Genomic DNA, 23,120 nt, shown 5'->3' on the forward strand with positions numbered 1-23,120 from the left:
GCCTGAAAGAAGCCACGTCACTGTCTTTGATTCGTTAAGGAAAGATCCGGTGGACTACCAAGAATTGCAAGACATGCTAGGCTTGTAATAATTCTGGACCTTTATCTCTATGCAAAAATTTATTTCCTAAATTTTATCCCTGTTACACTATGTCATTCATTATTCTAATCCGCAGCGCATGGAAACAATTCATAAGGACACACAAAGGTCCATTCAAAGAAAATCTTACATGGAACACAGACTTCCCGGTACATATGAAGTCTACACATTTATTACATTGTATAACACGAATATTTCATAACTTATTTTTTTCCGCACTGAAGTGCTTAAGACAGGAACCCGGGAATAATCTATGTGGCTACTACATCTGTGAGCACATGCACAGTTTTTTGGGACCCAAGGGACCGAAGATGACGCCGCACAACTTTAAAGTACGTAAAATAAATATATTACTAGTTAATTATTTTCTAGCTCCTTATATGTATTTGTTCATGTAACATTCACAAATTTCCAAATTATAGATGTTAAATATTCAACAAGGACTCTTGAAGGAAGAAAGAGTAGCGGCAATATGTGAAGGTCTCATTGGATTCATAATGGACGAGGTGGTAAATCCAAGAGGAGAATTTTATTACGATGGACGACAATTAGACACTCCGATCAGCAACACCACGACGGGAAGATCGTAGGAAGATACTTTGATTTATTTGTATATATAATACGCGCTAATTATGATCGATTTGTACTAAGCTAGTTGAATTGTGTATATGAATTGTGATAAGGATTGTGTATATATATAGTAATTGTATAATTACAAATCCCATTCGTTTAAATACTAGTTGATTTCGTTCTAAAAAAATCTCAACTACAAGGTTAACAAATTAAAAGGGCCGCGGTACTGCCTGGTGGTGCTCGAGTTATGGGGGTACAAAGGCCAAACCATGTTCTGCTCTGCCAAAGGGTTCCCACGGCTGCAAGAGTTGATCCTTGGTTTTTTTTCCATTGAGGAGTGGAGGTTGGAGGTCGAGACAATGCCAAGGCTCTCACTCCTGCACCTTTATGGTTGCCGGAAAATGAAGAAGCTCCCGGAGGGGCTTCTGCACCTGCCGGCCCTCAAGGAGCTTCATTGCACGGACATGAATCTTGGAGATGACGTCACCTGGAAAAAGCTGGTTGGGAAAGGATGCAAGGTAGGAGACTGATTTTCCTCCCCTCTTGCCCTTAATTACCTTTGATATCGCCCTTAAACTTTCTCTCTGATCCTGACTGCGAGTCAATTGGTTGCATAGATCATTTTATTACTTTCAACGAATTAGATGAGTAGCTCGATCTGTAACTAATAGACAATTAATTATGTGCATTTTGCAGGTGTCTTGTCGTTAATGCAGTCTTGGACTGGTGCTTCGTCGTCGCATGCCGCATCGCGCGCATGAGAGGAGAATGTAAATTGCAATGCATTTCTGTTGCTCTCTCTCCAGTATTTCTGGTGTATTTATGTTACACCTATCAACTTTATGTACTCTGTTTCCCGACATGAGATTTCATCAAGCAAACTTGTGCTTCTGAGAAGAACACGGTTGTGATCTTTTGTATTTCGTATATGGACAGTGGCTTGGCTTGTACGTTTTATACAATGTGGAGAGGTTTAGCTGGCTTTCTCTTACTTATTCTTACTTATTGGCTTTCTCTTTCCAATAATCAAATTAAGGTTCCTAGGGAGAAAAAAAATTCAGCGGCGCCACGTAATATGCTCGCACTATCTTCCGCCTGCTGCTCTGGCCGGCACCCACTGTTCGTTTCTACTTGTTGCAGCTGTTTGGCTGCGGCTGTACAGCCAATCAACAAGTAGCAGCAGCATATTTTTTCGAACAGCCTCATCTCATCTGTGGCCGCCACCTCTTCCTCAGCAAGTTGCCGGTGGCGGACGCAGGAATTTGAGGTAGGTGTACATAAGCGAACTGAACAGTCGTAGCATATGCATGAAAACAAAAGGGTATGTAGTACGTTACAAATAGTTGCTTAATCCATTATCAATATAATATCTTGAAACTACAAACTAATAAATAAAAATTACAAATTAACTCGACGAGGCGGCTTTTGGAAACGAGAGATAATGCCTTCATCAGCAACACGTAGGAAAAAATCCCTCTCAATAAATATAACCAAGCAATCATTCAAGTATTGTTCTCCCATGCTGTTTCTTACCTTATTCTTCACAAAATTCATTAACTGAAAATACCCTTTCAACACTTTCTACTGGAACCTATGGCAGCAACACTAATTTTAGAAGCTTGTAGACAAATGAGTATCTAGAATGCATGTCCGTTTCAACAAGTAAAACTGAAAGCTCCCCAATATTCTTCACTGTACTAAATCTTTCATCACTACGAACATCAATAATGAATCTACCAAGTTGAAAGGATAAATGCCTCAAGTAGAAGTTTTTGGATAAAATTTAGCAAGGTTTATCAAGTTCTCCTTGTCAAAAGCAGCAAATGAATCCTTGGGATTGAATGATGCATGCCTATTTGGCCAACAGCAAGCGGCGGCAGGCGGCAGGCGGCCGGCGCCCGATGGCTCGGCTCCCCTCGTGCCAACGAGGATTCGAGGAATCGGCAAGACTCCAAACCCTAGATTCAGTTGGATAGGATTCGAGGAATCGGCAAGACTCCAAATCCTTGCTTCAGTTGGATAAAGGGGAAGAGAAAAATCGATTGGGAATCTTGAGCCTGATTGGTTGCTGGCCAAAACTATTTTGGTAAAAAATTTGTCAATATTTTGGTAAGATAAATGGGAAAAATTGTTAAATTTTAGTAACAAACCAAATTTTGATTAAAAAAATTAGCTTGCCAAAACTATAGCATGCTAAAATTTCGGCAACAAAACCATTCAAGCTCCTCGATTTCGATCTGCCTGAAAACTCACGAAGAGCAACGAGAGGAGAGAGAGAGCAGCAGAACCTGCTCTGGATGTGGCCCTTGGGGCGTGTGGGCCTGCCGGAGTGGCTGCGGGTGCTGTTTCGGCCTCTTGGGCCAGCCCAATACGGGAGGGAGGGGGAAATAGCAGGCTGTTTATATTATTTTAGCATGCACCCATCATTTTGCACCATTTTTATTGTTGGTGTTTAAAAACATATTCATTACTTTCACACGGCTAGGTTATATAACTCCATAGACTAAACATGACGGCAGAAAAGAACTAACGTACAATATCTTCCAGGTTTTGGCGAAATAATATATATAAAAGGATATTTCTTGTCCAAGGAGATTCTCACGCCCGATTTTAAAACAAAACCAAGTGCTACCTATATGTATGCCTGGATCAAGTTTCATACATATAGTGACATCATCAGGGAGTAACAGTAACAATATCACGTAAAAAGATATAAAGAGTCTATCAGAGATATACGTTTAATCCTGGAAATGAAGTCTCTAAACATCACAGGCAGATGACTAGGGGTTGCGTACGTATATAATTTAGCATCATCTTAACAATATCTTCATAATGGCTTCTTCTTCTGAGCAATGTTGGTTATAGCAAGGGTGAGCACATGTCGTACTCAGAAAGTGTGGGAAAAATATGAATGCAAGGCTTAAACAAGGAAAGGCTGACTAGTTGACTGCATTAAGCACTATTAGTTTGTCAAATTTTATTAGCACCTACTCCCTCCGTCCACGGATACTAGGCGCAACTACTTTTTCTATTTGTCCATGGATACTAGGCGCAAGGGGCTGCGCATGCGCTGGATCGGCGACTGGATTAATTGCTGGAGCGCTGGACTCCTCGTACCACTCCCCTCCCGTTGAATCTACACGTTACGGCGTTAACTGAGTCCATATATCTACCCAGAATAGTAGTCCTTGCATGCATCTCTCGCTGGCTTCTCATCTCTTACCACTTCACTTGCATTTGACCGACGATGGCGAAGCGGCAGGTCGTGAGTGCCCGTTGCATGCGCGCCCGATGCATGCAGCAGCAAGCGCAGCTAGAGCTCCGCCGCGCTCGAGCCTTTCGTGTCCGTGCCATCCGCGCGCGGCAGCTGGCGAAGAAAAGCTATGAAGATGCCGTCTCCATGCAGCAGCAAGCCAACGGTGAATCTGGAGGTCATCCGCTCGCGACCAAGGCCGATGTCGATCATGGCGCCGAGATCGACTTTGACAGCATTCGGTATGTCCCTGACTCACTAGCTGGCGACACCTATGTTCCAGACTCATTTGAGGACGTCGAGGAAGAAGCTAGCATTGCTGCAGCTGTTGCTGCCGAAAGAGAAAAAGAAAGGGAAGCAAATGAGAAGGCCCTTGCAATGGTCCGTCCTATGATGTACAAAATCGTTTTTCCTAGTTTTCCTGAATTGCATGAATGATCGAAATGTTTTCATGATGTAATCGATTACATGCAGCCTAGTTTGCTGAAGATCAAACAAAAAAGAGACATGTTGTAAGCTATGCTGTGATGAAACGCACTGCATCTACATAAATTTCCTTCTCTACTTGCAGCCTTATTGGAAGTTGACCAGTTCTCTCCAATGTTCCCTTATTCATATGCGGAATTTTGTAATGCTGTCCTCCTTTTGCAAGCATAATCTCCCTCATGCATGCTTGTAGTGTAAGGAACACACGATTTGCCCTGTCCACCGGGTATTCTAGATAGGCTTTAACCACATTAGCCTCAATTTCTTGGATGGTTGACGGAGATGACTTTTCAAACAATGCCTGCAAGGCTGCAAAAAAGCCTAGATCCAAAACATTAAGATCAGGAGAATTGGGTGGCTGACACGTCAACCTTATATCCCACCCATCTTCTTTTGCAACACGGCAAAAATCCGGGTCATCAACTGCAATGTGAGTCTTCGCGTTGTCTTGTTGAATGAATATTGGGCATCCTCGTTCTTCAGCAGGCCATTTTTCTTTGACGGCAGGCAAGACCTTGTCGACTAGAAACGTACGGATAGTTTCTCTGTTGACCGATGTCATGGCCTTTAGCTCCATGGTTCCTGTAATCAACCATGCATGCAAGTAGAGTAACCAAGATAAGTAAAGTTGCTATACTTAGTGCTCCTATTTAAACAAAATTAAAATTCGTACCTCTCGGCCTATTGGGACTTTTTCTCTTGGCCGGCTCCAATTTAGTGAAGGGAAAAATTCCTATTTTACCATCAAATGTGCATACACCATTCTCAAACCTTGGGCGGGCTGTCACAGCAAGAAACATCACCTTTTCAATGAAATTTTTGCTCTTCACAGCTCTACGAGGGATCTCTTCGCCCGGCGCCAAGTAATAAATTTGGTTTTTCTTTGTCCTATAAAACCATTTCTCATCTATGAAAATGACATTGTACAAAGATTTGAATGTTGGGTCATCTGGTAAGCTAAGGTTGTCAAGCATTTGTGTGCAAAATCGCACACGTTCCTTCATGTTTTGTTCAGTTAAGGTGAACTTTATGGCATTTGTATGGCGCCTAAACTTTCCTTCTTGTAGACGCTTATGCAATGTGCTCTTTGGCATCTTTATGGAATTGGCTAGGCTACGGATAGTTTGACGCTCTCTAAGTGGCACATCTTTGATTACATCTGGGTTAAATGGATGTTTTTTACCGCCACAATTTTTTTTCTTATTGGAATCAAAAGCTGAAATTCCACCACCAGTTTTCCCTTCACGCCATGCACGCTGGACAACTCTCAACAGCACCCCCATATCACTGGCAACAGATTTCGTCACTCCCTCCTTCAGCACGCCTGGAGTTGTTCTTTCTAAGCACATCGCGTACATGATTCTTTTACATTCAGGAGGGTAGTACCGCCTCCTCTTGATATTGGCAGGAGTGCCTACACAAAGACATTGGCATACTCAAATTTTGCATGGGACTGTTCATTCAGCTTTGCATGCATAAAAATAAAAATAAAATAATGAGTGCATGCAATGGAGTACCTGAGTCAAATGCCACAACATCAGCTTCATCGCCGGCGTCTACTTGAGGCACGTAACCAGCTTCCTCAACTTGCTGCACAGAGGCCGCCCCTTGAACTTGCTGCACTGTGTGTGCACCGCTGCCTGCTTCAGGTTCACCATGGACTGCTTCAGGTTCGCCATGGACTGCTTCTGCTTCAGCTGTGTTGCCGTCACCTTCACCTTGGCCATCTTCATCTTGGTCGTTGTTGTCTTCGCCGTCAGCTGTATCATTGCCAATAAGTACACCGCTCGTACAATGAAAGAATACAAACAAAAAGAGAAAAGTCTCTGTGATTACCTTCGTTGCCATCGTCCCAAACATAGTCGTAGTTCAACTCATGTACTTCTCCCTCAAATTCCCCAATCTCATCCCAGTTGATAGGTTCATTCAAATCTAAACCAGGCATGGTGTTCAAACAAAGAAGAAAGATTAGAGAAAGGAATGTTGTCAGCCGCACGCGTGCTTGCATTGCCTATTTATAGGAACACAAACGAGCCATTAGTGGCGCCACTTGCATGCCGAAAAACCAAACTAGTTAGGCGCCAACAGCTGAAAAGATAGTGCGGGCGTAGATGAATCTGAAAAATTAGCGGATGTAGATGAAAGCCGAAAAAATAGGGCGGGTGAGATTTGGATCTGCATGCAGGTGTGAAAATTGGAAGGAAAAAATGCGCGTGGAAACGGGAAGGAACGCGGGCTCTCGGAAAAACTCGTGCGAGCGGCTGCATGGTGCATGCATGCACTGGAGACAGAGATGCATGGTGCATGCATGCACTGGAGATGGAGATGCATGGTGCATGCATGCACTGGAGACGGAGAATGCGGAGCGTGCTCGGTTAACGGCGCGTTACGGAGAATGCGGAGCGTGAAGTTATTACGGGGAGGAACCGAACGTTTTTTCTAGCAACGAGCCGTGATTAATGTCTTCCTTGGTCTTTGCAATTTTTGAATCGCGCCTAGTATCCGTGGACGGAGGGAGTAATTACTAAGGTATAGGTATATACCAACCTACAATTAACATAAACATAAGCCATAAGCATATGGTAGAAACATAAACCATGATTTTAGTCCATCTTCAAGTTCATTAATCATGTGAGGGTTCAGGCCGCTCTTGATCGTGAGTACGACTGATATATCAGTTTTACACTCTGCAAAGGTTGCACACTTGCACCCATCAATATTAAATGCAGGCATATGCAATAGTGATTAAATAAGATTATTAGGACAAAAGCACAAGGACACTATTGCCTTTCTCCAAAGAACAGTTGCTCTTACTTTCTTCAGCTCTTGCTCTTCAAAGCTCTCGAATCAACGTTCCTTCTACTCGCATCAATCATCGGGCACAAGCATACAAAGTAAACAAACAATCACAACTAAGAACAGTATACCAATCGAAGGACAAGCTTTAAAAGAGCGTACTAAATGATAGGGCTCAATTCTAAGATCGCAAGGATGCAAGGAACGCTTAAAACAGAACTAAGGTTGAAAAGTCATAGCTATTGCTCAATAAAATCATATGTAAAGGTTATTTTAGAGAAACACCTTATGTTAGAATGAACTCAAATTATATTAGTATATGAAAAAGCCACAACAAAACTTAATCAAATTTTTCTTTGTAACTCTGTATGTATAAATTATACAAATTAATCGTTTATTCAAAATTGACTTAGGTCAGAACATCTAAGCGCATAGCTTTACGATTCGGGTTGAACTAACCAAATATAATTAAAAACACATTTATATTCATATTAGTCAAATTAATATGTAATAAAGAAAAACTGAGATATAACCTATGTAGCTTTTATTCATAAAACAAATTAAATAAACATTAATCAAATTAAGTTTAATTTATAAAAAGCTAAGGCATATCCCTAAATAGCTTTTAATTGGAAGATTTGTTTAAATAAGCATTAACTAAATTAACATTTATTCTGAAAACGCGAGGTTGAACTCTAATTAGATTTTAATTAGAAAAGCAAGTATATAAGTACTTAATCATATTAATACTTTGAACAAATTATAAAACATAGAATATGATCAACATTGCTTGTAATGCGTAATTTAAGTTGATATGAATCTAACGCAATAAGAACCGATAGAAACAAAGCTTAAACGTAGAATCTACGAGCTAAACAAGGTTGCAAGGACCTAGTCATGATTAACCCTAGACAACAGGGGCTAGCAAAGAAGAAACCTTAAACTCAGTGAATAGGTGAAACCTCGGAGTTAGATCTGCAAAAGATGATGGCTTGCGATCGGTTGCAGGGACCTAACAGATCTAGGGGTTATCTGGGAAAGGCGCAAGACATAAGGAATAGGCTAAACATTACAGGGTTCTCTGGGGGCCTAGATGCAAAAGCTTAGGGAGCTTGGCCATGGCGGATGAGAGTTCCAGCCGATGACATCGTTGACACTCCGGTAGTTTATGGTCAGCGACAAGGTGGGGAAGATGAAGAGGAGGTCGAGGTGAACTCGATTATGTGCTCACCATGGTTGGGGACTGGCGGCTCCGGACAAAATTCGGCCCAGCGGTGGCGGAAGACAGCAACCGGCCCGGTGATGCGGTGCGGGCGGAGCTCCGGAGGCGAGATGGCGACGAGGAACGAACGGGCTCGGCTTGGAAAGGGGAAACCGCAGGTGCTGTCGGCTTGGCTGGGGGAAGGGGGGCTCCAGGCCGGTGAATTGAGTCGGCACCGCTGCAGCGCGCTTGGCTCCGACAAGCGGCCGCGGAAGGCCACAGCGTAGCGCGGAGGTGGAGGGGAGCAATAGGGGATGCGGGGGCTCGGGGTGCGGCGATATATAGGGCATGGGGTGCAAGGTTGGCTTGGCGCGCAAGCCAAGGACAGCCGCCGGCGCCGGGGTGCTATGCCACGGGAGCTGCTGGGTCGGTTGGGCCTGGGTTGGGCCTTGCGAGCTCGGTCCGAAAGGAAGAAGGGGTCTAGGCTGGTTAGGAAAGAAGGTTGGGTTGGGTCACAGATGGGCTGGGCCCAAAAAAAAGATAGGTTTTGATTTTCATTTCTCTTTATTTTCAGAAGTAATTTCCGGTGTAAACAAAATCTAGATAATTCATTTAAATCCAAAAATTCTAGGAAAATTCCTAGAAATAATATGGGACACGAGGAATCCAAATAAAGTACTTGGAGCTCATTAAAAAGATTTTAGAGCCTCCTAAGTAAAGATTTATCTCTAGGAAAATGAAAATAAATACTTGAAAAATCTGAAAAATTATCAGAGGAACTTAATCGAGATCTAAACGCATTTTAAAACCTTAGCACTCATGAAATACCAAGATGCATCGGCATGAAAGCAACACACACAGAACCATTATATTTAATTCATAAAAACACTCAATTGTTTTCCTATACTAAATTTCCTGTCAAAAAAATAAATATTGGAAAAATTTTAAAATTATTAAAAAATTATTGTGTAATTGTTCTTTCTAATCACCTCATGAAATCCAAAAATTTCAGGGTGTGATAAAGATGGACGTCAACAGTCAACTCCTGAGGCTTACATTGCCTACAAATAGTGGATCGCCCTATGTTCAGACAAATTGGCTTTGATGCAGATGAGAAATTTTAATTAGAGGTGCAAATCTGCACGTATATATGTTTTTTTACTTTTATTAGTTGGTTTCCTGATGGTTATAGCATCAGGAATTGGTCAACTTCACGCCCCCAACCTGACAGTAAGGAACTGCTGTCAGGTAAGGATTCCTGTCGGCCATCCGTCAGGAGAAAGCAATCTTTCCTGATTATGGGCTCCAGTCAGCGAGTTCTTGACGGTGGACCATCAAGAAATGTTTCCCTGACGGGTTGTCGCCCTTTCCTGATGGTATTCGGCCGTCAGGAGATTCAAGCTCTCTGGTAGTGACATGAATTTGATGGGTCTCTTTACATAGTGCCAATTACTGGCTCAACTAATGTTGTTGGTGGCTTAATACCAAAAATAGATCACAATTTATCGTGCTAAGTTTATTATTTCATTCATTCGTGCACAAGAAAGTTCGTTCTGCAGATAAAATACATGGAAGTATATAGTTACCGAAACTGTTTTATCAGCTTGCTTCAAGGTCTTCATGAATTAATGGATTCATGCATACTCTGCTTTTGCAAAGGCTGCAAGGTGAGACGCAGGGCAGAGATGCACAGGGATAGTGCTGTGAAGAGCAATATGTGAGACGAAGTAATGGAAATAATGGTTCAGCACTGGCATATGCAGCCAACTCACAGGGCTCAGATAAGAGCCAAAGCAACCCTGGAGCAGCACAGGAACTGACGTCTGACCCCAGCCATTGATAAGGTCACAACAGAAAAGGCACAACAACGGTTATATGCTCTGTGGGGCGCTAAGGTTGCGAGTCCTAGGTCGAATGTCGCAGGACACATGGTCGTCTCCATAAGCTAGGATATGTATAATTTCTCATGCCTCCTTTTTGTATTCCATCTTATATATTGAGAGGGTTCACTTTAAAATAGGCGAGCAAACTTTTTCCATTATATGTGTATTCATCATGTGACCATGTGGTTCTGTACATATATAGGATGCGAAGGAAATATGCAGATAGGGAACTTTGCTGTAATAAACCATTTGACATGTAAATTGAAGAAGCCCCGAGTTGATTCAGAAGTTTGTCTACAAAAAGGCGCTTCGTGGTGATAAATGTCCAAATAAATTAATTTGGAGGTACTACAGGATAACATGCAACATTAGATGTTCACTAGTAATTGTCTATTCCATCATCAATGTGATCAGAAATAAAATTTCGATAGCCTAACCCCAAACCCCAAACCAAACCAGCAGTCTTGGGATTGAGATTTGTCACCGGGTGATCTGACGGGCATGCTGGCCATGGAACAGAGGATCACTGAGCTAGCTGATCTGGTGGGTTGCATTGGTAACTAGAATTAGAAGACAAGGAATTCGTGGTTTGCTTTCATTCCTCATGCCTCTCAATCCTATTTTACAGTATAATCGAAAAACTGTTAGCATGGTCCTGAGGGTGGCATGCCTCGGACTATTTTGTTGTTCTCGTTTAAATCATTGGCTTCAGTATAACCCATCAGGTAACTAACAATCATGGAAACATGACGACTTCTGGAAGTTACATAGTGAAAGCATCTATATGAATGAGTACTAAGAGAGAATTTAGTGAAATCCTCTTAGCTTTAGTTAAAAATTTCTACAAATTTCAGTTCATATTCTAATGCTATTGGAACATTGACACAACGGCAAATAGATCGATCTTACCCTAGTTTTGTTTAGTTTTAAAGGCTGCACTGTGAAGAGACTAGTAGTACTGCAACTGCTTTGCTATAAATTTTAACCTGGTTTGTTCTTCTCTGGAAAAATAAGAAAACAACAAAGGAGGAAATAAATTTGAACTAGGAAAACATAACATCTATGAGTAATGGGCGATTCACTGATCAGAGGGAATGTTTTCTAGGAAAACATGGGCTAGTACATTGCAAATTCAATTAGCAGTATATAGTCATCATATGGCCCATGCATGAGTAATCTGCGGGATTTGAATACGTGACAAGCAGGTCAGCGTTGTGCCGAGATTGAGTCATCTGATAAAAAATTTCAACTAGTTTTTAATTACATTGAGAAGGAAATTATGGAAGTACTGTTTTGTTCTCACTAAGACGTCTGGGGTGGCAGAGGATAGTAAAGTTAAGAGCAATATGAGATTTCTTCATTATGTGTCAAATTAAAAACCTAATTGAACTACAACCGGTGGATAATGCAGACCAGGCTGCACGGACCGTTGTTTTCACAGTAGATCAGACAAAGCCTAGCTTTACTAGACAGCACGGTCCGTGAGCAGTCAGCTGGAACACACCAGGACAGTCCTTGCGAGACCACGATAGATACGGCTTCAGATGCCCCCCATCTCTACTGTGTAACTGAAAATAAAAATCGAGTCTGTCAAAACTCTTGAAGCACCGTGTTCATCAACATCAACCCAAGACATCTCTCCAGACAGTTCATTACATGATGAAGACTCTATCCATTCCCAGCAGCTCGGCCTTGCGGCCCATCATATTTGTCATTCCTCCTTCGGGAGAGTCCACTGCTGATCCTCTAACTCTACAAGGAATCCGTGCCGCAGGGACGTCAGGCACGAAATGGAGATGCGGTGATCCTTGCCCGCTTTTGTGTACGAACGAAGAACCACAGTCCAGGAGAGAAAAGGATTATTTGCTTTCGAGCCTGACACCTCCCATTTCTATTTTACTGTCTAGGACTTCACTGCCATCAAACTATGCGGTAGTACAACAGAGAATTGCGGTAGCTTTAGTTATAAATAGTATAACAGTCAGCACCAACGTTAGTACAACAGAGAATTGCGATAGCTTCAGTTATAAATAGTATAAAAGTTAAAGTTCAACAGTTTTAAACTTTTGATAGATTCATACACGGAGACTAACAGATACCCAGTTGAAAATATCCTATTATATATTGTTTTTGAAAGGTTGCATGCACGGTGAGACCAAAGGAAACTGCTTTTTGTGAGGATAAATGGAAAACCTGCCCTCTCATTCCCATCATTCCGTGGAATAAGAAAAAGGAATTAGAACTGGAACTTAAATTTCATCAACAGAAAATTTGGAACACGCACAAAATTTGACGTCATATTCTATGAAGTTGAGCTGACCTTTCTCATTGCTCTCAGCGGTTGCAAGGGCACCATGCGACAGTAGAGTCAACTTATGTCAATAAGGTTTGAATTAGAGAATGTCTCCTTTACCCTTATCAAATACTAATTCAATCTCTCGTCAAAAAGAGAATGTTGTTCTCAGCCTTTGGCCCCATGCGTCAGTGGAGTCAACTTATGCGCATGTTTTTCACAGGAAGGCCAACAAAAGGCAACAAAAATCATGATTAAGATGATTCAGTGCTCAGATGCATCCTTCATACTCTATTGTGCAGAGATAAATCATAACATTGCCAGATTGGCGTGGTAAGTACCAATACAACAACGCATAATTGAGATATAACAATATGGTTGCAACCCTCACATCGTTCATTGGGAGGTCTAGTTAGAAGTTAAGTTGCAGCATTTGCATCTATGTTATTAAACATTGTTGTCATGTATTTTTTTTATAATAGAGTTTAAGTTGATGATTTATAAAATTGTGATTTAAATGACTTTGGTCAAAATAGTTTATTTGCTGAGATTTCCAAGAAATCTCGTATGTTTTTCGCCTCCAATGATTCTTGAGTTTGGAGGACACTTTGTTGGATGGGAGTAGCTGCACTTGCGAGCAGCTTTCTTCATATATATGTCTTGGACACACGTACTGTAATAAAAATATTTTGAAGGGATGTCTTTGCCTTTACTTATAGTCTCCTGATTGGATCTAATTTGTGATATGTTTTATTCTTGTAAGTGGTCTTGCCTTATTTAAATTGCTTCCTCATGCTCCGTTAGTTTATCTTTCAAGATGAGTTTTTATATACCACGTGTTTGTAGTACATGTACATTTTGGGGTGATACCCAGATTTAGACACTAGCTGAGGGTGAAAATAACTTAATAACAACGAATATGCAGCAAATATTTTCCAAACAAAAAAGCAGCTGCTATTGAGGATAGCTTTAGGGCGTCCTCAGCTATGTGTGGCATTACAATAACGGGCCTATAGGACAAGCAGCTGCAACATGAGTTGGAGTTTCCTCCTACACTAATGCTGACAAAGCGGTAATTTCTTCGTGCGTGCATTTTAATTTGAATGTGTACTGAAAGATGATTTTAGTTCCAAAATTATCAAGAAGCTGTCTATTTTTCCTTATGTCAGTGATCAATATATGTGCATGTATGATCGAACTTGTTATCAGTTGCTATCTTCACCCATGCTCCAGAAAATTTCTGGTTGGCCACTAATGGTATGGCTTAGAGTTCTGCATGGTGCATTTGTGAACCCACTACTTGATACAAGGAAGGTTGATATATCACACATACTATCTCCCTCATCTCTTCCTCTCTCTCCAGTTGTGCTGACTGGATGTGCACCTCTAATGCCTTTAAATTTTTCCTTTCAAAAGTAAGGACCCATCACCCATGACATATATTAATGCAGGTTAATGTGGTCGTAAATTGATACACTGGCATCTGCAGACTTCATTTTGTTTATACAAATTTATGATATTTTTTACGTGATTTTGCATGAACAATAAATTTAGAAAACTCATAATGAAACACTAATGCTCGTCCGCCGTTGTCAAATTGGAGTAGTTGGTCTTTCAGTGTCGATGTCAAGTTGTCTTCTCTTTAGTTTATTCATGTGGCTGTAACTTCTGAAACATCCAACTCAGGTTCACCCGGATAATGAGCAATTGAGCACTAAAGAAAAACTCGAGGACATGTTCTATGCGACCCGAGTGAATTGGTGGGCACATCCAGGATTAGCTACTGTGGGTACCTTTAGCGCAAACAGAAAACAAAGTTTTTTTTGTCAAATTCTGTTACCTTTTGTCTCCCATGCAGGTCGTTCCACCAGTCGAAATTTCACACAAAATCTCTGCACCAATTTCAGGGCCCAAGCTCAAGTGTTATAGACCAAACTTCAACTCACGGTACATGTCTTGAAGCAGGATACTCCGTCAAGAGCAGTATAGTTAATCAGTGTAAGTACATGAGGATACGAGTAGAGGTGGTGGATGTACCGTTGCCACCTTACACGAGGCACAAAGTCATTGCTAGCCTTGATAGGGACGTTGTCTGTGTTGTTGAAAGTACCTCCTGTCTCATTATGACGGAACTAAATTGTGTATCCATCTACAAAAATCTGGTTTTATTAAATGCCACTTGATAACATCAGTATCCTCCCATACAATTTTGTTGCTGTAGTTAATACACAGACAACATATTTGCTTTGTCTCGTAAATGCGAGCGTGCTTCTCTACTGCCTCGACAAACGTTGATACCTCTGACATGAATGTATGCGAATGTCTCCGTATGCCATACATCCACACTCTATGATCCATATTTAACTACCTATGACAACAATTCTATGTTATATTAACTAATTTAGAGCTATGGGTGCAATAATTAATAAGTACGAAAAATCTAGAATACTTATGACATTCCAATGGAAGACCTCTCTCTCCCTCCCTCCTCTATAGGACATATAGTGGTCGCAAACTCCATTGGAAAGTCATAAGCATTTTCAAATAAAAAATATATCTAAAACTTCCTGTAAGGAGGTCTAGAAAGGTAATATTTTTAGAGGACCTACTGCATTTTACTTGTTAGTTGGCACTTACTAGTACATATCACTACAGCACATCTTCATATGTAAAGACACTATTTTTATCTTCTAATATAAAGATATTTTAGCAATGTTTCTTTGAATAAAGAGACACTTTGTTAAGTGTTTTTTTGTTTTTTTAGACAACTTGTAATGGTACAATATTATTTCTCTATTCATGCATTAGAAATATATTGCAAAAAGATGACACTTTTTGAGTGACATGTCTTCAAACTCAAGACCTCTTCAAACTCAACCTAGTAGCCAACTAAGCCTCACATCAATTATTGCATATTTACTTAGTATAATTCTGATGACTTACCAGTAGTTCTTACCGTTCCTCAATAGCGAATATTTAATGTGAATGGCTCAAATATGTCTTTTTGAGGATAAGGACAAAACTTAAAGTGTCTTAAACATGCATGTCCCTAATAATCTATATTGACATCTTATAAAAGGACTTAAAAGATTTCCCTAGAGTTTAAAATGCCTCAAGTAGTGTCTAAATATGTGTGAAACTTTCTAAACTTCCACAGAAAGTGTCTTTACAATACATTATGACATACTAATAAAAATAAATTATAAAATGTATATACAAAGTGTCTCGACATGAGATTTGTGTTGCAGTGCATAACACATTCCAAGGACGAAAAATGTCAAGGCAACAACACGGGAGAATCCTTTCATGTACCAGATATAGCTGCACCACTTAATAATCGATCTCACCAGCTGCCCGTATGCAAGTTGCTGCAATAATAATAAGCAAAATTTAATTTCCATTCTTCCTCTGCAATTCAATAAAAAGATTTCTCGTGCATGCAGTATGAAATGATCCTGACAGTTGTACGTGTGAGCGGTCGAGTTTGTGCTCGACCAAAACTTCAATTGCGTGCAGGCTTGCGATGCAAAAAATAGTTCTGGTACTCTTGGCGCCTGCACGATGCTGCTGCCACATGCACACACGGCGCCAGTACAAAAAGCCGGCGATGCAACAGAGCGGAGGGATGCTCCACCCTGCTCCACTCCGCTGTAGATGGAACAATAGTAGAGATCGAATGTGCATCGGTGCTACCCTCCTTCCTAATGCCTTCCATTAACTATGGGAAAAGGATTTTTTCCCCTTCCCTTTCCTTCTCTGCCATACCTCCCCGAAGCTCTTTCTGCTATAACACTTCAATTCTTTCTGTTGGTTTTGCACTCCTACTGATGGGCAACAACTGAAGAAAACAAGGGAGAAGCTAGTGAGGCGGTACCCACGTTGGTGAGAAAATATACATGCGTGCCAAGTATCAACGTGATATATGAAATTGTACCTCACATATCGCCTAATATAGGATTGGCTCAACATGGTTCTTTAATGGGTCAAGCTGACCTACCTTTTTATTTCGTTTGTTTAAAATGCCGAGTTGGCTCGTGAGCTGCTAATGAGCACAAAATTAAGAACAAGCCAATAGGCAATACCTAACACATGCTTCACCTAATTCCTGTTGCTGATGAAATATATTGAACAAATACATCCTGTACGTGCTAGGTCGAGCCAACTATCAGGCTAAGTTAATCGTTTCATTGCTTCGCAAGAAAGTCCGTTCTTGAGATTAATGAATGGAAGTATTAGATGAAGTTTCGCTTTTACCAAGGCTAGTTTCGGGGTCAGACGTAGGCACAAGTTATAACATGACTACTGTGCCCTGTACACGTATTTGCTACTCAGTCTTATTTAATTTGTAGCATGGACATGGGCAAATGAATGCATTGGGAGGAAAATATATGCACACTTATTGTAAGGTGAGCCCCTCTAAATATAAGATGAACATTTCTTTTGGATTTACAATTTGTCCACAGGAAATTCTGCGTAGTGAAGAAATGAAAAAAAAAAATGATCCATGACATACGCTTCAAGCTACCGTTGTCATAAGCGCACTCGTCATAGTCTCCAACAATTTTCCTATTTGATTAAAATAAGAAACAAATTGAGATCACTGATGTGCCGTTCGTGGTTTCTTGTGGTAAATGTCAATTTTTTGCATGCAACATGAGGGGTTCATTATACAATGCTAGTAATTCTCTGCAGATGTGAAATATTTGCATGCCTCACTTCTTCCATCTTCGTTCATAAAATATAAAAAGAGTATTATACTTTTATAGTTTACACATCCTTCAGATAACAAATAGCAGCCCACCATGAACCATGGGTAATAGATACCCTGTCACAGAGATAGACTAATGAACTACTCCCTCCGTCCCAAATTATTGTTCGTTTCGGCTTTTCTACTATGAACCTAGATATATACTATATCTAGATACGTAGCAAAAATCATGTAGCTAGAAAAATCAAAATAAATAGTAATTTGGGACGGAAGGAGTAACCATGTGTGAGGTCAAGAAACCCACATATCACATACTAAGGAAGAATCTAGAGTTGCATTGCATATAAACTGGATAACACACATGATCTCACAAGGCTACCTCGCCGTTGAATGCCACAGCTCGCTTGTTAGAGTTCGGTGGCAGACAACTCGGCTGTGTTATGTGTCCACTATTGATGAAGAGATACGCTGATCCTGCAAGTGCGATGGCAGCAATGCTTGCTAGTGCCGTGCGATGAACAGACGAAACAGACGGAGAAAACCGCCACTACGGGAAAGCTAAAAATTGCCGAGTGTATTTTTTTTGCCGAGTGTTTTTTTTCGAGCACTCGGCAAACAAGCTCGGCAAACTACCCTCTTTGCCGAGTGTCAAATAAAAAACACTCAGCAAACTACCTTCTTTGCCGAGTGTCAAAAAAGACACTCGGCAAAGAGGGTAGTTTGCCGAGTGTCAAAAAAGACAAACGGCAAAGAGGGGGGTTTGCCGAGTGTTTTTTTGACACTCGGCAAAAAAATAATTTTTTTTCCTCTTTTCACCTTGAAAATTTTTTCTACTCCCCACATACAACACGTGGTACTCCATGTTAAAATTTGGTATATTTTTGGATTTATTTGCTATATTTATTTAATTAATTGCATTTCAAGGAAATTTTTGGTATAAGTCAAATTTAAACTGCAAGTGATTCAAATTATGGAACAAAATGAGTAGAAAAATGATATTCATGTTATTTGGCTCAATTTGAGACCTGACCCATGAAATGAAAAGAAATTTCAAACATCTTGTTCAGGAAACACGACAATGAACGTGTGGCGGTAAAATTTTTAAATTGTAAAAAAAACAAGCAAAGTCTGAAAATCATGAGATTTGTAATTATGTGATGATATAATACATGGAAGCTGTGGAAAAAAATTGGGAAGGTTTTGCACATTTCATCATGTACGATGATTACAAACCGAGGCATCTCAGAAGAAGAATAGTAACTTTGAGAAGGATTCGATAAAATTTAGAGTTGAAGTGACGGTCGAGTTCAGTTTGACTACAAAACTTTTTGTATAGTCAGTAGAGAACATATCTTATTTCGTGTGAAAATTTGGTATTTTTTTGAAACTGTTGGGTATTTTTAAATTTTTTTTAAAAAAAAACTTTGCCGAGTGTCCTAGGGTAGACACTCGGCAAAGAAAAACTTTACCGAGTGCCCACCTAGGACACTCAGCGACCCTTGTTTTAACCCTACCGGCCGGCCGGAGCCCGGCCCACAAACCCGCCCCCCCCCCCCCCCCCCGCCGCGCCTTCTTCCTCACGCCGCCCCCGCCCCCCCACCCGTGCCTCCGGACCGCCCCCCTGGCCTCCCCTCACGCCGCCCCCTCCTCCTCCCCTAGCTCCCTCCCCCGGCGGCCCTCCCTCCCCCGGCGCACATCCTCCACTCCTCCTCCCCTTCCCTTCCCTCTCCTCCCCTCCCCTCTCCCTCCCCCGGCCGGATCTGGCGCCCCTAGCTCCCCTTTCTTCCCCGGCCAGATCTGGCGTCCTCCCGGCGGCGGGTCGTGGCGACCGGGGCGGCGGCGGCGGATCTGGCCGCGGGGCGGCGGCGACCACGTCTTCGAGTTCAACTACGCCATCAACGGACGCGCCTGCCGCATGCTCGTCACCTCCGTCACGGGCCACCTCATCCACGCCTGCCTCTTCCATGCCCCCGTCCGCAAGTCCGTGCCCCAGGTATGCCGCGGCAGATCTGGCGCCCTCCTTTCTTCCCCGGCTGCGGGGCGGCGGCGGCAGTGGCGGCGGGTCGAGGCGGCGGCGGTGCGTAGCGGCCGGCCGGTGGTGGTGGCTTGCCGGAGGTTGTTTTTTTTTTAATTTTTCGCAAAAAATGTTGCCGAGTGTTTTCTGGCCACTCGGCAAAGTCTTTGCCGAGTGCGCGACACAAAACACTCGGCAAATCCGTGTTTGCCGACTCAGAATTTGCCGTGTGCCGTTTGCCGAGTGTTACACTCGGCAAACGGTTCGCCGAGTGTTTTTAGCCCTTCGCCGAGTGCCCCTGGCACTCGGCAATGTTTCTGTTTCCCGTAGTGCGCCGATCGGCCGGCATCCCAACTGGGACACATGAAACATAAAGAGAACCAAAACAGGTCGTGGCTTATGCATGGAGGTGAGCGTTACCTGTGATTTCAGCAGCCGCTAACCATTTTTGCTGTAACCAAGAAAATCCCGAGACCTTTCATCCCAATGTGGAACGTGATAAACATCTCAAGAACCAGATTGAGGTAGTGGGAAGGCAGTGGGAAGAATCGTCATTTTTTTCTTTTTGATAATTAAAAGCAGCATCTCTCTCTCTCTCTCTCTCTCTCTCTCTCTCTCTCTACTCTACTCTACTCTACTCTACGGGACATCAAATCTCGGAATAAGTACGTATACATATATAGGGTCGCAAACTCATTTGAAAGTCATAAGCATTTTTAAATGGCACAATATATTTAAAACTTCATGTAAGGAAGTCTATAAAGGTAATTCATGCAAGCTATTTTATTTTTTTAGAGGACCTGCATTTTACTTGTTGGTTGACATTTACTAGTTTACATGAAATTCCCAGTTAACACATTCCAAGCACGAAGCACGTCGACGTCGACGGAACAACAGGGGAGAAACCTTTGCCATACTATATACACCTACGTCAACTAACAATCGATCTCACACTGTGCAAGCAAGCTGCTGCAATAATAATAATGCGAAATTTCCATTCTCCTTCAGCAATTCAATAAACAGATTTGCCATGCATACAGAGTATAAAATGACCCTGACAGTTGTACGTGCAAGTAGTCGAGTTTCTGCTCCTGAGTTCGTCATTGGCATCAGTGCAAGTACCTATGTCTTGAGTTGGACGGTTGGGCAGGCCAGGCGGCACAATACTGGCCTGGCGCAAGCTCTCAGGTTCTAGTACAGCTCTAGCACAATGCCCGAAACCATCGTCAGCAACTCCATCCACGTTCTCCACCACGGAGCATGCCGGGCGCTACTGCAAAAGCTGGCGATGGAATTACCGAGGAATGCTCCACTCTACTCCCGGGGCTGAACTATATATCCGCTGCCACATTCTAACGAACGAGGCTGAAGATGGAACAGTAGGCAGCAGGAGAATGAGTCAGTGCAACCCTACTTCCCAATGCCTTCCATTCTTATAGGAAAGTAATTTGTTTTTTTTCCTTCCCTTTTCCTTCTCTGCCACAACTCCCAGAAGCTCTTTCTAGCTCCTCTATACTTCAATTAGTTCTATCACTCTTACACTCCTAGTGGCTGGCAACTGAAGAAAACAAGGGAGAACTGAAGTGGTGCTCATTGTGGTGAGCATACATGCGTGGCAAGCATCATATCAACTTGATATATAATTACCTCACACATTGGCTTAGCTTTTACCGGCTCAACTTCACTCGGTTCTTTAATGAGTCAAGCTGAGCTACCCTTTTATTAGCTCGTTTCTTTAATGATCCGCGCCGGGCTGGTTTCTGAGCTGCTCACGAGCCAAACAAGCCAACGAGAACAAAATTAGATGACGCAATGGCCAAGTAAACTGCACAGGCCACAAAGTAAAAGCTAACGCATGGTACCGCAAGTACTAACTCCATTTACTCTTTTTCAAGTTTAGTACCGTACAATGAAATATCTCAAACAATTATTACCGCATCATATACAAGAGTATACCATACATTGAGCTGCCGTTGTGTATGCCACATTGAAGAAGGTAAACTTTTCCGCAAATGCAGTGCTTTTAGGAGCGTAGAATTCTCATTTTCTTAGAATCAGAATGAAGGTAACGATATGGTTTAAGATCAGAAGCATCAGTGGAAGTAGGAAGTCATAAGATTGCCATGTAAAACACAGTTCCAATCTTCTAATTCAAGAACTAGAAAACCTCTTCTTTTTACTTTTGCTTCAGATTGTAGGTGCTTCCATCTCATATTCATACCGACCCGAAGGTTCATCGGCAAATATATCCTTTGAATTGGCAGAATGGAGTATCCTTCGTGGCAATCAGATTCCTTAATGGTACTCATAAAGAATTAAAATTTCCGCATCTGCATATATCACAATACCAGTGAGATGAATGTTCCATCCCAACAAATTAAAAAAGGGAAGAGGGAAGAACAAAATGTGAATGTGGTTTTTACCTGAAGGGAATGAAATTGTACTTATCTTGTTGTGTTCTAAGTACAATAAATGAAATTACACCCTCGAACTATGGGAAGTCCACATAGCCCCCTAAACTATGTGATAGTTTATTAAACCTCCTGGGTTTTAAAACCACCTTATTTTACACATTTATTTGGCACCTAATTAAAAACGGTTTTGGACACATGGACAATGGATTTGTTAGTTTTGATGACAAAGGTGGCCACATCATCGACACATGCGGCCGGGGTCTTCCTCTGGCTGCCCAGCTATGCCCTCTGTATTTCTCTCTTCTCTGCCTCCCTGGACGCTGGCGTCGAACATCCCCTCTCCCCTGCTCTCTTCTTCAATCGCGAGCCCAAAACCCACAGTATTATCAGCTGATTTGAAATCCTTTCTCTAAAGTATTTACAGCAATTTTAGACTCTGTGGAGTTACCAACTTACCATGCATAAATAAATGAATCTTTAGCAATCAAATTCAATGGTCAATCATGCATACTGGTGCTAAAGATAGTCTTTGAAATATATGATTGGGCAGAGGCACAATTCACAATGCTTGCCATGTGTGGATGGCAGTTAGCATGCCAAATTGTGAACCGCAAGCACACGGATTAGTTGTAGCATTTTCCTTAGAGATTCCCCCAAAGTTATCAATCCATGGAATAAGAGATTTGCACGCTTAAGTAAGGACTAATCGATATAACTAAAAGCTCTTTGTATAGGATATGATTGTACTAACAAAAGAACTAAGCAGTCGAGATTAAGCAGATAAAGAATAGAGAGTGTGAACAAGATAGATTAAACGCTTGTTTTAGGGATCTAGGATCACTTGCGGATGCAACTGCCATGCATGAACAAACTAGGTCTAAGTGTTATCATGAGTGAATGTGAACCATGCCTAACACTTTTCCTCTCGCAATACTATCACTACACAAGGGTACTCAACTATTGGAACATAAGAACGGCATGATGATCGTTGTAGGTAAGCAATAAAGCAACCCAAAGTAGCGCTGGCCAGCCTTTACATGAAAGAGCATCATCAAGATATGAATGATAACAAAACAGATCTTAACCAAAAGTTCAGCGATTACAAATCAGAATCTCCATACAACCTGAGGACAAACAGAGGTATTACCCCATGATCTCACACATGTTGACGCAAAAGGGAGGGGGGGTAAAGGACGCCATGTAGATCAACTGGATTGAAGATGACGACGAACGGGAGCAGGAAAGCCCCAGGCCAATCGACCTGGGCACCTCCAAGCTAATCGGCTTGGGGGGTTTTTGCCTCCCCTGGTGCTCCTCTTCACGTGACCTCCTATAGATCCAATCTTCTCTCCATTTTCTGATCTTGTGGCAGCGGTGGATGGTGTTTGCGTGGTGTTCTC

General features: G+C 41.9%; 1 protein-coding gene across 1 annotated transcript; it reads right to left on the reverse strand.

The window, feature by feature from the left end:
* Nucleotides 1-4,442: 4,442 nt before the first annotated feature.
* Nucleotides 4,443-6,356, reverse strand: LOC117849321 (uncharacterized). Its single transcript, XM_072292450.1, has 4 exons — nt 6,248-6,356; nt 5,929-6,171; nt 5,085-5,825; nt 4,443-4,993 (listed from the first exon to the last, which is right to left on the reverse strand). The coding sequence occupies exons 1-4, from the start codon at nt 6,354-6,356 to the stop codon at nt 4,443-4,445; spliced, it is 1,644 nt and encodes a 547-aa protein (XP_072148551.1).
* Between the last annotated feature and the right edge of the window lie 16,764 nt (nt 6,357-23,120).

Source organism: Setaria viridis, chromosome 3 (genome assembly GCF_005286985.2).
Source record: "Setaria viridis chromosome 3, Setaria_viridis_v4.0, whole genome shotgun sequence".
Lineage (NCBI taxonomy): Eukaryota > Viridiplantae > Streptophyta > Magnoliopsida > Poales > Poaceae > Setaria > Setaria viridis.

Bases quoted from the DNA above. Each gene is read 5' to 3' on its own strand.
- LOC117849321 (XM_072292450.1), bottom strand. From the start codon at position 6,356: ATGCCTGGTTTAGATTTGAATGAACCTATCAACTGGGATGAGATTGGG. The intron at 5,826-5,928 runs GTACTCCATTGC...GTCTTTGTGTAG, and splicing joins TGTTGTGGCATTTGACTCAG to GCACTCCTGCCAATATCAAG. The intron at 4,994-5,084 runs GTACGAATTTTA...GGTTGATTACAG, and splicing joins AAGTCCCAATAGGCCGAGAG to GAACCATGGAGCTAAAGGCC.